The sequence below is a fragment of the Lepidochelys kempii genome, chromosome 9, assembly GCF_965140285.1.
Source record: "Lepidochelys kempii isolate rLepKem1 chromosome 9, rLepKem1.hap1, whole genome shotgun sequence".
NCBI classification, from domain to species: domain Eukaryota; kingdom Metazoa; phylum Chordata; order Testudines; family Cheloniidae; genus Lepidochelys; species Lepidochelys kempii.
Genome location: NC_136388.1, coordinates 32,246,925 through 32,262,480, shown reverse-complemented (window position 1 = coordinate 32,262,480; position 15,556 = coordinate 32,246,925). Strand labels below are relative to the sequence as shown.

Sequence of the window (15,556 nt, the reverse complement as noted above, 5' to 3'; positions counted from 1 at the left end):
TATTTTCTCTCGTTTTTTCAAGATATGCCATTTCAGTTGCTCGAAAGATTGGTGCTCGTATTTATGCACTGCCAGATGATCTAGTAGAAGTGAAGCCAAAAATGGTTATGACAGTGTTTGCATGCTTGATGGGAAGAGGACTGAACAAAATAAAATAATTTAGACATTTAATAAAAGTTTCTGCCATGTTAAACATGATAAATGCCTCACAGTTTACAAGATTCTGAAGTTTAATGGATATAAAACCAGAGATAAATTCGTATGCACAAGTATTGATATATATTCATTAATTACATTTTAATAACTTGTTTATACTATTGAAGGTTTCATTCAAACAATTTCATATTACATGAATTATTTATGGTAATATGTTCATTACCAAATTAAGGTTACATTCTTGTATTGCTTTTTAAAAAATCTTGTAAATCAAGCCTAGTTCATACTGTTTTCATAGTTTGAAAGGAATCAGCTTTTAAAATGTTGTTTGAGGATCTGCTGTGAAAATAAATTTTGATTTTTGTGGGTGTTGTTTACATGTAGTCATAGCTGTGTGAAAGTCCATTCAAACACTATTATATTTTCCCCAAACTGAACAAAGATCAGCATCATTGCCTTATTCTCTGAAGGTCTGATCCAAATCCTGCTGAAGTCAATGAGAGTCTTGCCACTGACTTTATTGGAGCTAGTTTGGACCTGTGATCACCATATTGTCTAGAATTTAGTGTTTTGTTGTTGAATCTTTCATATGGGAGTAAACACCTAAATATACGAGATAGTTTGTTGTTTTGTAAAAAAACTTTCATCAAAGTGAAGACTAACAGTAAATAGTAAGGCAAATGTGTACCATGGACATTACTGGAAGATATGTGTCTATATTAATCCTTGCAGCTGGAGTAAATATCTGAACTTTCATAAACTGTTGTATCAGAAAGCAATAAACAGAGCTGGTCAGTCCAGTTTGGGGACTCAGCTTATATGTACTGCATTTTCTTTTGGAATTTATTTTAAATGAACACATGTATATCTATTTTTCTGTCATAAAAGATCAATGTCTTAGAAAGGGGTGCTTGATTGCAAGAAATTCTTCCTGGAAACATACAAAAAGCAACATGTTGCAGTATCTTCTGCATGGAGAAAGACTAATAGTCATTTGATTATGATTTTGGAAATGAGCATTTGTATTCCTGTGTCTGTACCTATAAATTTTAGCCAAACACTTATGGTACTTCAATATTTAATAAAATTATTTTAAAAGCAGCCAGATAAGACAGAATACTCAACTAAATACCTAGTAATTGTGGATAAAAATAAAAAAGTAAAAGCAGACACATTACCTCCCAAAACATGAAAACAATAAAAGCAACAAGATACAAGAACAATGAACAAACCGGATTAGACTAAATATTAATAATCTAATATCTGACACAGCATACTGACACAAAGAGGACACCTTGAACTAGATGATATTATATAAGGTGATACTGAACAGCTCAGAGGATTAGTGATGACATACAGAGCCTTTCTTTGCTTGGTGGTTAATAGGGGCAATGCCTACCTGGTCCATAATAAAGCTGTTAATATTTGCCAATATTATTCTATTATTTCTATTCTCAGTTGCCTTAGAAGACATCCAACCCATGGCCAGGGAACTGAATCTTCTGACACAAAATTTGATGCACTTAGCCTGGTTCTGGAGACAAGTTAGTTCATGGCTGGAAGTCTTTATTTGAGATAGATTGAATCTAAGATTTTTTTGCCCAACCTCCATACTACAGGGACTAATGCTCTACAATACCATTGTCCTTCTTCCTGAGGTACACAGCTCCAAAATGATAAAAATATTATTCTGACCTGGCTTCTCTGACAATGGGTTGCTCTATATGCCCCACTGTCTGTTATAAACTCTCGCTATACTGTCACACTAGAAAAAAAAATGACAGTCCTGCATCGCTCACTCCCAGGTGTCCTGAGTTACTGATTGTTGTGAGCATAGGTGCTGACTTCTGCTGGCGCCAGTGGGTGCTGGACCCCCCTTTGTCCCCAGCCCAGCCCCCATTCCAACCCCTTCCCCAAAGTCCCTGCCCCAACTCCACCCCTTCCCTGCCCCTATTCCAACCCCTTCCCCAAATGCCCACCCCCACTTCTTCCCCTGAGCGCACCGCATTCCCGCTCCTCCCCCTCCCTCCCAGAGCTTCTTACGCCGCGAAACAGCTGTTTTGCAGCAGCAAGCACTGGGAGTTAGGCGGAGAAGAGGGGACGCGGCGTGCTCAGGGGAGGAGGTGGAGGTGAGGTGAGGGGGGGCAGGGAAGGGAACTTGGCTGCACCCACCAATTTTTCCCCGTGGGTGCTCCAGCCTCTGGAGTCGGCGCCTATGGTTGTGAGCATGCTTTCTAAGGACAACAACGTATTGATATCCGGGAGCGCCTGAAGGTCCCTCCTGTAGCCTAAGGGGAGGAGCAACTGAATCTGGGGCTCAAATGATTCTGGAGGACAATGAATAAGAAAATAGAAACCGGGGTGAGGTCACAGGGCCAGAAGAAGGGAACCTGAAGGGGACACCGTTCAGCACAGGCACTGGCTTCCTCGAGGTCCTGGGGGTGCTTGAGCCTCGCTCCACCCCAGGCCTTTTTCCCCAAACCCCCACCCTGCTTCTTCCCACCCCTGTTCTGCCCCAGGCACCACTCTTTCTCCCAATCCCCCTCCCCCAGCCTCTTCCCACCCAGTTCCACCTCCTCCCCTAAGTGTGCCAGTCCCAGCTCCTCCCTCTCCCCTCCCCACCTGGGAACAGCTGATCGGGGGGTGGGGGAGAGGCAGGAGCTGACTGGCAGGGCCACTGGCAGATGGGAGGTGCTGACAGGGAGCCTGCTGCCAGTGGGTGGTAAGCACCAACTAATTTTTTTCCATGGGTGCTCCAGAGTCAGCGCCTATGCTGAGCAGAGAACCCCGGACAGCACCCGCTGCTCTTCAAAGGGATCTATGGAGCCAGTGGAGGCAGCCCAGAGGAATTCTCTCAGATAGATGATCAAAGGGAGGAAGGCGATCTTGCACCACAGACACGGTGTGCATTAAAAAAGCCCCAGATTTTTAAGGTCTTTTTTGGAGTATTTTTAGGACTCATGTCTTCTCCACAACCATGAGGACTAGAAATATACTGGTTTTTTAAATGAAAGCTGAGAGTCTCATGAAATCACATGACTTCCTGGGGGGAGGTGGCAGGGTCAAGAAAATCACCACATAAGATTCATGATAAAATGGTGAGATAGTGATACTAACACCATCACCTTCTTAGTGTGGGAGGTACTTAGCTACCCCAGCACAAGGCCATCTCCCAGGCTGGATAAAACCTGCCCCACTTGCCCTAGAGCAAGGAGAAAAGGAGTACTTGTGGCACCTTAGAGACTAACAAATTTATTTGAGCATAAGCTTTTGTGAGCTACAGCTCACGTCATCGGATGCATACAGTGGAAAATACAGTGGGGAGATTTTATATACACAGAGAACATGAAACAATGGGTGTTATCATACACACTGTAACGAGAGTGATCAGGTAAGGTGAGCTATTACCAGCAGGAGGGGAAAAAAACAACCTTTTGTAGTGATAATGAAGGTGGGCCATTTCCAGCAGTTGACAAGAAAGTGTGTACATTGGCCAAACTGGACAGTCTCTACGTAAAAGAATAAATGGACACAAATCAGACGTCAAGAATTATAACATTCAAAAACCAGTCGGAGAACACTTCAATCTCTCTAGTCACTCGATTACAGACCTAAAAGTGGCAATTCTTCAACAAAAAATACTTCAGAAACAGACTCTAACGAGAGACTGCTGAATTGGAATTAATTTGCAAACTGGACACAATTAACTTAGGCCTGAATAAAGACTGGGAGTGGCTGTGTCATTACAAAGTAAAACTATTTCCCCATGTTTATTCCCCCCTTCCCGCCCCCCCCCAGACATTCTTGTCAAGTGCTGAAAATGGCCCACCTTGATTATCACTACAAAAGGTTTTTGTCCCCTCTCCTGCTGGTAATAACTCACCTTACCTGATCATTCTGGTTACAGTGTGTAGGGTAACACCCACTGTTTCATGTTCTCTGTGTATATAAAATCTCCCCACTGTATTTTCCACTGCACGCATCCGATGAAGTGAGCTGTAGTTCAGGAAAGCTTATGCTCAAATAAATTGGTTGGTCTCTAAGGTGCCACAAGTCCTCCTGTACTTTTTGCAGATACAGACTAACAGGGCTGCTACTCTGAACCTAGAGCAAGGGACACCCCTGGGAACAAGGGGGAGAAAAGGGGCCCAGGAGGAACAGGGAGGTGAGGAATGGGGGGCCGAGGAGGGGAAACTTAGGCGAACTGCCACCGCGGGTGTCAGTTAATGTACCTGCCCGGGAGGCGGGGGCAGGCTCCCCGAGCGGACAGCGCCCCTGAGCGGAGGAAGGGGGAGAAGCACCCAGAGACGGAAGGAGCCAAGCACCTGCCTCAGCCCCAGGCATCGGAGTCTGGCTTCCCTGAGTCCTGGGCCCCGCCCCACGTCCTCCAGCCAGGCCCAGCTCCTCGGGGGCCCGTGGCTCTCCCCCGCGCCTGCGCAGCGAGCGGGGCGACAGGTCGCTCCCCGCCCTGCACGGTGTTGACAGTGTCGGGTTTACGGCCCAGCTGTCCGGGTGCGAGGCGGCTGCCGGGCGGCCCGCTGCGTGGGGAACCCCGGGGCGGGCTGGTCCGGGCCCCCCGCACCCGGATGGGCCTGGCGGAGCCGGCACCATGGCCGCCCTGTACCAGAGCTCGGACCCGTCCGCCTCGGCCTCCCCCAACAAGCTGCTGGCGCTGAAGGACGTGAGGCAGGTGAAGGAGGAGACCACCCTGGACGAGAAGCTCTTCCTGCTGGCCTGCGACAAAGGTGTGGGCGCAGCCCGCCCCTCGCCCCGGGGCCGCTGTCGGGGTCGGGCTCGTGTGACACGGGGGCGGGACGCCGCCCCTCCCGTGGGGCATCCGCTTTGGGGGCGGGGGCCCGAGCTGGCCTGCAGCCGGTCTCTGCCCGCCGGCAGGGTGCGCGGTGCTGGGCAGCCGGCCTCTGCCCGCTAGGCTCAGGCCCCGCAGTCCCTTTTCTCCCAGTGGGGTTTCAGGTATAAATAGGTTAGGGCTGTGGTCAAAGGTCTCCTCGCAGCGCAGGCTGCACAAAGCGCCTCTCTAGCCGGAAACCTTTTTTTTGCCCATTAAATGTTTGAATGTTTACGTTAGAACATAATGAAAGAAGCCTGGACGCCACAGCGGAAGTTAGCAGGCAGAGGAGACAACTATCCATCATATGAACTTTCACACACAGAGGAATATAAAGTACATAAAAGGCAATAAAAGTAGAAAGGAGGGAAAGCGGGACTTATTATGTCTTGTAATCTGTTCCAGGCAGGGACCATACTTTCCTGTGTGTTGCACCCTGTGGAGGCCCCTGCACATAATAATTTGCTTCCTGTCCCATAAAATGGATCGCTGAGCCCCAGGGGAAGTTCTGTATTACTTCTCTCTGGTTTCTTCCTCCTGTGTGAATCAGGGGTGAGTGGGTTCAATAATGCTGCATCATAATGCTTGTGTCCCCCTTTTTATAATTAAAAACTTGTAACACTGACAAAAAGAGTCAAATTAGAAAAGAGTCATATAAATAATAGCATTGAAAAAGACAGGGACTCTAACTTGGTTCCTCTTTAGTCTCATACAGTACATAGGAGTCATTGCCCTGATCATTGAAAAGCACTTGCACGTGAGTTTGTACTGGTGGGACATAAGCAGAAGCTTAAATACTTTCCTGAATAAAAATAAATCTAAGCATGTGCTTAAGAGCTTTCCTGAGTTGGGATTTATAAGGGGTGAGGAAGAGTGACTTAACTGTGTTGTTTAATTTCACATCTAATGTAAATAACCCGTTTCTAGTTTGGCTGCTCAGCAGCTTATATGTTAAATATTTTTGGTCAGATGTCATGGATTACTGGTAGATTATTTCATATTTAAAGTCATCTTAAATTTTACCATGAGCATATGCTTTGCATTTTATTCTAATTGATAAAAGTATTATGTTTTATTTAATTTTCAGAATATATACCAGTAAAAATGAATCCAAAATACTAAGACATATTCATATGTTGCTTGTTTAGGTGACTATTACATGGTTAAGAAACTCTTGGAGCAGAACAGCTCAGGTGACATGAACATAAATTGTGTGGATGTGCTTGGGAGAAATGCTATAACCATTACCATTGAAAATGAAAACTTGGACATACTACAGCTTCTTTTGGATTATGGCTGTCAGGTACAGAACCACTACACACTCGTTATTGTCCTTGTTGTTTTTTGTTGTCTTTTCAGAACCTGCAAGAAAAATGTTATCAATTTTGTCCTTTTTCAGTTGGTAAACATTGATTTCCTCCTCCATGCCTACGTCATGTTTCTAGTGGAGCTTAAATAAAGATGGCAAATTTGTTTATTTTCATGTTAGTGCATCACCATCTTCAGTGATTCCAGTAGAGCTCTGGAAATAATTTGGTTATTTGCGCTGCAGAGCAAGTGCACACATTGTTCCCCAAACAAATTACTGACTACTTTTTAATATTCTGCAATGGAATTGTAAATTCTTAAAATATTTAGAATGCAAATATCACTTCGCCACTAGATAATAACAACTTTTAGGATGGGTGAAGATTGAAGTTAGAACATTAAATATTCTTTTCAAGTATCTTAGCTCTAGTCTAAAGCAAGCATACACTTCTGTAGTTCAGAGTTCAGGTACAGTGTATTGTTAAATAATTATATTTTACATGATGTTAAAAGTTAATTACGATATAAGAAGTAGCACCATTTTTTTTCCTGTTTCATTTCAGAATTGCACAATGTTGCTTCTTTTCCACACTGCGGTTAGAATAAGGTTCAACATAGATCTCTGACTGACAGGGATTTTAATTCAGTGGAATGATGAAAGTGCATCTACCTGTGAATTTTTAGTTTTGACTTACAAGCTTTCTGTCTGAATCTCTTGCCATTCCTCAATTCTGCTTTGCTCCCAAGTTGTTCAGGTGATTGTGATGACGGCTAGCTCTCCCTCTAAGCCTGCTTTCTCCAGTGTCTTTCAAGCAGTGGAAGCATGTGCTGCCCACCAAGCTTTCCTTGATAAGATGCTGCTTCCTCTGTTGCTAAGAGGGGACAAGTTTCTATTCTAACTTTCCCCGTTTTTAAACAGAAATGTTAAGTTTACAAAGAACAATGTAAAGTGAAAAATAAAAGGTGGTTTAACTTAGCCTTGCAGAAGCCTCATGAAAAGTTACCAGTCCAGACAGAACCTACCCTCTCGCCTTTACCATGATGGTAATGGACAGAAACTGATATTTTACTCCCACTTTCAAAATAAAATTATTTGCTCCATGCAGGATAATGGAATTTTGGAAGATTGGCTTAACTAAAGATGATCACTATTAAAATGTGTGATTGATCAGCAGTAAAGATGAAAAATGGTGGAGACTGGGGGAAGAGTTACAAAGCAACAGAATAGTTAAGGATCAGTGTACAACCCTGTACAGCTTCATTGTTGATTGTTTCAGAGTAGCAGCTGTGTTAGTCTGTATCCGCAAAAAGAAAAGGAGTACTTGTGGCACCTTAGAGACTAACAAATTTATTGGAGCATAAGCTTTTGTGAGCTACAGCTCACTTCATCGGATGCATACAGTGGAAATAAGTGGGGAGATTTTATATACACAGAGAACATGAGACAATGGGTGTTACCATACACACTGTAACGAGAAAAGAAAAGGAGTACTTGTGGCACCTTAGAGACTAACCAATTTATTTGAGCATGAGCTTTCGTGAGCTACAGCTCACTTCATCAGATGCATACCATGGAAACTGCAGCAGACTTTATATATACACAGAGAATATGAAACAATACCTCCTCCCACCCCACTGTCCTGCTGGTAATAGCTTATCTAAAGTGATCATCAGGTTGGGCCATTTCCAGCACAAATCCAGGTTTTCTCACCCTCCACCCCCCCACACACAAATTCACTCTCCTGCTGGTGATAGCCCATCCAAAGTGACAACTCTTTACACAATGTGCATGATAATCAAGTTGGGCTATTTCCTGCACAAATCCAGGTTTTCTCACATCCTCCCCACCCCCATACACACACAAACTCACTCTCCTGCTGGTAATAGCTCATCCAAACTGACCACTCTCCAAGTTTTAATCCAAGTTAAACCGGAACATCTGGGGGGGGGGGTAGGAAAAAACAAGAGGAAATAGGCTACCTTGCATAATGACTTAGCCACTCCCAGTCTCTATTTAAGCCTAAATTAATAGTATCCAATTTGCAAATGAATTCCAATTCAGCAGTTTCTCGCTGGAGTCTGTTTTTGAAGTTTTTTTGCTGAAGAATTGCCACTTTTAGGTCTGTAATCGAGTGACCAAAGAGATTGAAGTGTTCTCTGACTGGTTTTTGAATGTTATAATTCTTGACGTCTGATTTGTGTCTATTTATTCTTAAATCATCATGTAGACATCATCTACAATTGTACCAAGCCAAATAGAGATATTCCAGGCAGGAATTATATTTTGTGTTGCTAAAATGGCAAGGAGCCAGAGACTCTCTTCCTTGATCCTTCTTGAATGGTTTGTGTCTTTTTCCCTCATTCAGACAGGATACAACATACGCATTTTAAAGAGCCCTCAACATTGGTCCTTCTGTCACATTTCTTTAAATTATATCTTGTTTCAGCTCCTTCAGTCCAGGACCTAGGAATGAAGTTTGTTGAGGGGGATCACTTTCCTTTTCAGATCATTGTTGGTCACTCTTGCAGTGGAACAAAACTGTCACTAGCACCATGTAAACTCATAGAATGACCCAAAGATTTTGAATCTTCACCCTATATGTGGTAGAGTGGATGGATAATGTTGATTAATGCTGCAGATTATGCATTGTTTTAGTAGGAGACACTCCTGGGGATTTAGTACAGACTTCAAACTACAAACAGTGTCTTTGCTTAGATTAACAAGGATTGCAGGTTTGACCCTGGAGAATAGTAATGCGGGAGAAGCTTGTTTGTATTAGTTTTCTATCTATCTTCCATTATGCTGTTTTTAAGATCACTTTTACTCTATAATGAATTTAATCTGCTCCTGCATATTTCTTATATCTGCCAAAAATTGTAGTGATTTTTCTTTTGCATCTTCATCATTTTATGGCAGTCTTTTTTAAAAAAAAAACTCTGTAGTTCTTTGTAATGTATTTGAGTACATCATTTGCTGTTTAACTTCAAAATCCTACTTTTTTTGTTTTTTTTGCATACTGACTATTTTACTGTTGCTTCAGATTTAACCTCCAATTTTCTCTCTTCAGTCTACAGATGCACTTTTGGTGGCGATTGACTCAGAAGTGGTGGGAGCTGTTGATATATTACTTAATCATCGACCAAAACGATCCTCAAGACCAACTATTGTAGTTAGTACTATTAATTCTTGTTAATTTTAGTTGGTACACCAGAAATTTAAAAAAAAAAAATCCTCTAAGGCTAAGAGGCTGTAAAAAATTAACTGAAGACTAAGGTCTACATTCAGTCCTGTTACAGATGCAGATCTTCATATGAGGATCTTGATTTGAATAGTATATTTACACTATTAATTTAAAGTTAGTGTTAACTATCATATTACACACATGAAAAGTAAAAAAAATCGATGCTTGTAAATCCTTTTTGTAGTACAAATTATTGGCAGGTCTGACTGAAAAAACCCAGTATATTTGGGGTAAAACTTTACTGAATTTAAGATTCACCTGAAATTTCTACCTTCATTTAAAAACTAATAATTTGAGATCCTTCCTTACAATCACTAAATATCAAGGTGCTTTAAAAAGTTTTACTGAGTGGAAAAACCTTGTAATGAGTAAGCATGTCTGTAATGCTGCAGGAGTCAGTGAGGTGAGTATGCATGTGTACATGTGCACATTACAAATCAGTTGTGTATAGTTTCTCTGCACCTGAATACTGGAATGGGGAAAAAAATCACTCAAGAAAAAATTTTACTTAAAGATTTAAAAAAAAATACTGAACTCTATTTTTCTATGGGCAACTTTAAACAATTTTCTTTCCTCATAACAAGATTCTCATTCTGACAGTTCCATGAGGACACATACTACACATGTGGAAAATGTTTTTAATCTTTTAAGTTTTCTTCCAAGAGGAAATAAAAAAGGAAGAGACACAATGAAATAGGGCCCTTAAAAGAAAACAGTTGGAGTTCTTATGTATTGTACCAGGCTATCTCTCTCAGAGCTACAAAATGGTTGAAATTTTTTGTGCAAATAGCTCATGAATATGTAAGTGGATCTCATTTAACCTTAACACTGTTTCCTTTCAAAGTAGTATTCCTTACAATTTATATAGCTCCGAGCATTCCCTGTTGGTACAGTACAAAGCAGAATTCAAGGGAGATTGCCTGTGGGTAGGTTATGAATTGCATATTTTATTTTGTGTTAGGGATGACTGACTCTCAGATTGCGGAATGAAGCAAAGTCATGAGTGAATGGAGCATGAACATTGTCTTCTCCAACTCATGAACAAAAAAAAAAAGTGTGATACTGACCACCTGCTTTTGTGACGAATTATAAATGATTTCCTCCTTCGCAGCCAGGATTCCCCAAAGTTCTGAAGGACTCTTATTTTGCTAAAGTCATTATCACATGTTTCTCACGATATGTTGAGGAAATAGAGAAAGTAAACTTTCCTTTAAGTGGGAGTTACATTATAGAAGGGGTGAGCTCCGATTTTAAAGTAAATTAATTAAAAAAAAAAAAAGATCTGAGTATGGACATATAGAATTTTATCAGAGAAGTAATGGAACATATAGAGAGAACTCCTTTACCAAGGGAAACCGCAGCATTTTTTCCCCACATCGAAGTCTGTCCAAATAATGCAGGTTGCAAAAATTAAATGTTTATTCTTCATTGCTCATATGAATTTTGTATTGGTGAAAGGCACCAAAAATTATTGCCCTAGAATCTAAAAGTTCTTTCTTTATCCTCAGAACAGGTGCAATGTGAGGAGCAGCTGAATAGTCTTTCCATACAGCTCTGCTAATGTTCTTGAACCCTAACTGAGGGACGGTTTTTTCTGGTGATTGAGAGGGTTCAGTCTTCATGGCTTTTTAACCCTTGTCCTTTTTGCTGACTATAATTAATGTGTATATTTGTCCTCTGAGAACTGAAATGAGACAATAGTGTAATTGTATCTTTGGAAGGCAGGCAATTTCCAATATTTAGATAGCTTACAAATTTGTGAAATCAAGATTATTGGTGGGGGGAATGTGTTAATCAGAACTTGACTTGGGCCCATGTTGATCAATCATGTTAATTATAACTTGTAGATAAACGTTTTAATAAAGTTGCATGTGATAATCTAAAACTTGTCTAAATGTTATTTCAGAAACTTATGGAGCGTATTCAGAACCCAGAGTACTCAACAACTATGGATGTAGCACCTGTCATTCTAGCTGCTCATCGTAACAACTATGAAATCCTTACTATGCTGTTAAAACAGGATATATCTCTACCCAAACCTCATGCTGTTGGCTGTGAATGCACCTTGTGCACAGCAAAGAACAAAAAAGATAGCCTACGGCACTCCAGGTCAGAAATATCAGATCTTGGTAATAACAAAAAATCCTCAAGGTATACCAAACTACATAAATCTGTAGCATCATTCAGAGTCAACATGTCTCTCTTTAAGTTGGAATTTAGAGGTGTATTTTATCTCATATATTTATTTTGGGATAGATTGAGCTTGTATGCCTTGGTGGAGGTCAGTGGGGTTTCCTCGGTTTCCCTCTGTGATCTGAAGGTGTTTATTCAGATTTGTTTTAAGTATGTCTTTTTGTGAGGTGTTGGGGGTCTTTGGGTGCGGGAGCCATAGAAATAAAATTTTCATTTAAAAATACTTTATTTTTATTAACTAATTTCATGAAGGAAAAAAAGAGGAAAAAATTCAAATATAGTAAATTATCTAATTTCTTTCAATAATTGTAATTTATGCTAGAAGGAGGGTTGTAAGCCTAAGAAAACAACATTTTATCAGAACTTAATTTGGAAAATGGAGAACCAAATGTGTAAAATTAAATGGAATATGATATTTTACATTTTATGTAAGTATGATGTAAGGGTGCAAATGGAAAAGCAGTTTGCTGACTCAAACCACAAATTTTATTTATTAAACTCAACAAAATACTTCAAGACTGGAAATAATTAGATATTTGAGGTATTTACAGAATAATTCCCATACATATAAAGGTTGTATAAGTGGACTGTAGCTACAGTCTGACATTTTGAGCAACTCCTGTGTGTCTAAATGGCTCAAAACTAAATTGAAAGCACTGGTATTGGCATTCAAATACAAAGGGCAATATTCTGATACCCTTACCCATGTTGGGTAGTACCTTACTCCATGAATATTCCCGTTGACTTCAGTATAAGTAAGGATATCAGAATCTACACCAAGATATTAGTGACTTAGGCTATGTCTATGGACCTTACAGCGACACAGCTGTACTGCTGCAAGGTCTCCCGTGTAGCTGCTCTATGCTGGCAGCTCTCTCATTACCGCATAATTAAACCACCCCAATGAGCGACGGTAGTTATGTTGGCAGGAGAGTGTCTCCCACCGACATAGCGATGTCCACGCTGGTCCTTTTGCCGGTGAAACTTTTGTCAGTTGGAATGGGTGTTTTTTTTTTTTTTTTTTTCACGCCCCTGACGGACAAAAGTGTAGACATAGCCTTAGAAATACCTAAGAAAGTTACATATAGATGAAACTGAAATGAACTATTGAGATTTGACAACTTTGTTCCAGAGTGGAAGTGTAAAGGTGGTGTGGGAGGTATGATGTACATGTTTTGGAACTGTGAAATTACATATAAATTTTGCAAAGGGAAAAGCAGTGCTGTAAATGAGGTTAACACACCTACATTTGCTGCTTTCTCTGGACTTCAGTATTCTGACGTTATAGAAATTGCTGACACTTCCTTTGCAGATACAATGTGGATTACATGCACTAAAACTCTAATTGTGATGATAATTTAAGAGAGCTAGTATTAAATAGAAATTACCGCATTTACTGTTTTTTTTTTTTCCCCTAATTGTTCTCGTGACACTTAAGACTAGAGCACAGTGGATCAAATTATCCTCAGAGCTCTGACCTTTTGAAATCTTATGACAAATTAGCGTGTGATTTATTTTTTAAACATTTTGCTGGTTGCTGTTTAGTTCAATATAATCAGTAAAAGTTGTAGTGTTGATGGAACCTAATATTCTCAGTTGCAGAGCCTGAGCTGGAAAGACTTTTACTAATTTTATATTCTAGTCTTTAAAAAAGTTTTTAACTAGGTTTACATCCTCTCCAACTGATCTGATTTGCATTTGAGTGAAACACTTATTTCCTTGTCTAATGGAAATAGTTGTTAATGGATCAAAAATCAATTTCTAACAGGTATTTTTAAATTGGAATTTATCCTTCCAGTTTCCAAAATAATTTTTACATTGCTTTTTAGAGATCTTTGATGGAAATCTTGGTAACTAAAAACTTTCTTGGATTATGTTTATGCAACGGATATGAAGTTTATTTTTATTGCACTTATAGCCCATTAATTTTCCTTTAAAGTTCAGACTTATTTTGCCTACTACAACAATCTGATATTAGCAGGATGAGAATTACTGGTCATTACATAGATGAAGAGTATTTCCTGATCATTCCCCCACCACACAAGATAGGATCATGTCTTTTTTTTTTTTTTTCAACCTTCCTCATAGCAACCCAGAGTTCTGGCTAGTTAGTTAAGGTAGTTAAAAGGGAGGGAAAAACAAACACAAAACTTCGTTGCAACTTGCAGCTGGTGTCCAGTGCATTTAGACTGAATGGGTAACATGCTCTTGGGGTAAAAAATTGAGCATGGAACACAGGAGGCTACTGGCATCAACCTGGATTAGTTTGGAATGAGGGTGGTCTTAAATCTCATACAAGCTAAGTCACACTAGTGAGTACTCTCATCTCATGAACGAGGGTATGGTATAAGGATGTTGTCTCCCTTCCCTCTTGGTTACTATAGACAGTTTTACCATACTGGACCCAAATAGCTGCTCGGTAGTTGAAGATAGAGGCATTTTGCTTCCCGTTCTCCATTGCTTTGAGGTTCATTTATTAAAGTTGAGGCTTCTGCCTCATTTAATACATTCCTTTTGACTTTTTCTGTGTGTCATGATTAATGCTATGTGACCTTGCACCTTTGAAATTCATGTCATTTACCAGTCCTGCTGTCTGATTGGAACAAGCATTACTTTAACTGATGTCTTCTGCTGCTGTACTGACTGTGGTTGGAATAGCAGTGAGGAGAATAGAGCAAGCCAGTGTTGCAGCCTTCCTATGATATAAACTCCATTTAAAATAATGGGAGTTCTTCATATATGAAGGACTGCAGAATTGGACTCAAAATCGTTTCCTCCTTTGACACATCACATTAAATGTTTCTCACTTGAAAATTCTAAGTAACCCAGTATGTTGTCTTTAGGCCTAAAATCAAAATCAGCAGGCATAAATGCTCTGGGAGAGTATAAATGGAACTATAATTTCCTTTTGTCCTTTTGCAATGGACTTCAAAGTAGATGTGAGCACCCTACCTAGTGAGATTTATGAACCCGCCCACCCCCCGATTTTATGGCTGTAATCTCTCTTTAAATTAGTTTTAGCGTTTCTGAGATTTGAGAACGTATTGTGATTTGCAAATGCGATTTGCAAATGCTAATCAAATGAAGCGTCTTCATCTTAAGAAGTTGCCTTACTCTCTGAACCTTTTGTCTCAGATTTCGTCTTGACATCTATCGTTGTTTGGCCAGTCCTGCCTTAATAATGTTGACAGAGGAAGATCCAATCCTGAGAGCTTTTGAACTTAGTGCAGACTTAAAAGAGCTAAGTCTTGTCGAAGTTGAATTCAGGTAGGAATGAAAAGAAATACAAACTTACTTTTATCTCTCTCTTTTGTTTTCCACATAGCTCATGTTTTTGTGTTTGTTTGGCACTGTAGTCAGCTATTAAAAAAAATCAGATTGAGATTAATGGTGAGGAATGAATTAAGACTGATGAATCATCAAACACATTTTAAAAAGTAGTTACAACATTGCTGAGCAGTGTCTGCCAAAACTTTTTCATTTTGCCATAATGAGGCTATGTTTACACTACCCTTTATGTCGGCAAAATTTGTGTCGCTCAGAGGTGTAAATATTCCATGAGAGATCTTACAGTGGCGCAGCTGCATCGGTACATCGATGCCACTGTAAGCTCTCTAGTGTAGACATAGCCTTAATCGTTTGATCCTTTTTAGTGGTAGGCACTTGAGTGTGTTTAGTGTCATCAGCTTTTCACCTCCCCAGATCTGAGTCGAAATATGAAGTGAATTGATATTAAAAACTAGTTGGACACCACAACACTTAGTTCCTAGCCCACACAATTTCTAGCTTACTCATATCTCAAACATATTCT

The 15,556-nt window shown here is 40.2% G+C and overlaps 2 protein-coding genes across 8 annotated transcripts in view; both read left to right on the top strand.

The window, feature by feature from the left end:
- The window catches only part of PLS1 (plastin 1), an 83,817-nt gene extending 82,837 nt beyond the window's left edge, over positions 1–980 (top strand). For all 4 annotated transcript variants that reach the window (XM_073359778.1, XM_073359782.2, XM_073359780.1 and 1 more), the window contains one exon: positions 23–980. In XM_073359778.1, coding sequence (XP_073215879.1) covers positions 23–158 — 136 coding nt within the window. In that variant the 3' untranslated portion in view covers positions 159–980. The remainder of the gene's footprint in view (positions 1–22) is intronic.
- Positions 981–4,547: 3,567 nt separating this feature from the next.
- The window catches only part of TRPC1 (transient receptor potential cation channel subfamily C member 1), a 46,076-nt gene continuing 35,067 nt past the window's right edge, over positions 4,548–15,556 (top strand). Inside the window, exons 1-5 of one of the 4 annotated variants that reach the window (XM_073359775.2) lie at positions 4,548–4,901; positions 6,151–6,305; positions 9,379–9,480; positions 11,459–11,703; positions 14,881–15,012. In XM_073359775.2, the coding sequence (XP_073215876.1) occupies positions 4,766–4,901; positions 6,151–6,305; positions 9,379–9,480; positions 11,459–11,703; positions 14,881–15,012 (770 nt within the window). In that variant the 5' untranslated portion in view covers positions 4,548–4,765. Of the gene's footprint in view, positions 4,902–6,150; positions 6,306–9,378; positions 9,481–11,458; positions 11,704–14,880; positions 15,013–15,556 lie in introns of those variants that run through there. The other 3 variants (XM_073359773.2, XM_073359774.2, XM_073359776.1) reach the window with 3 other exon arrangements.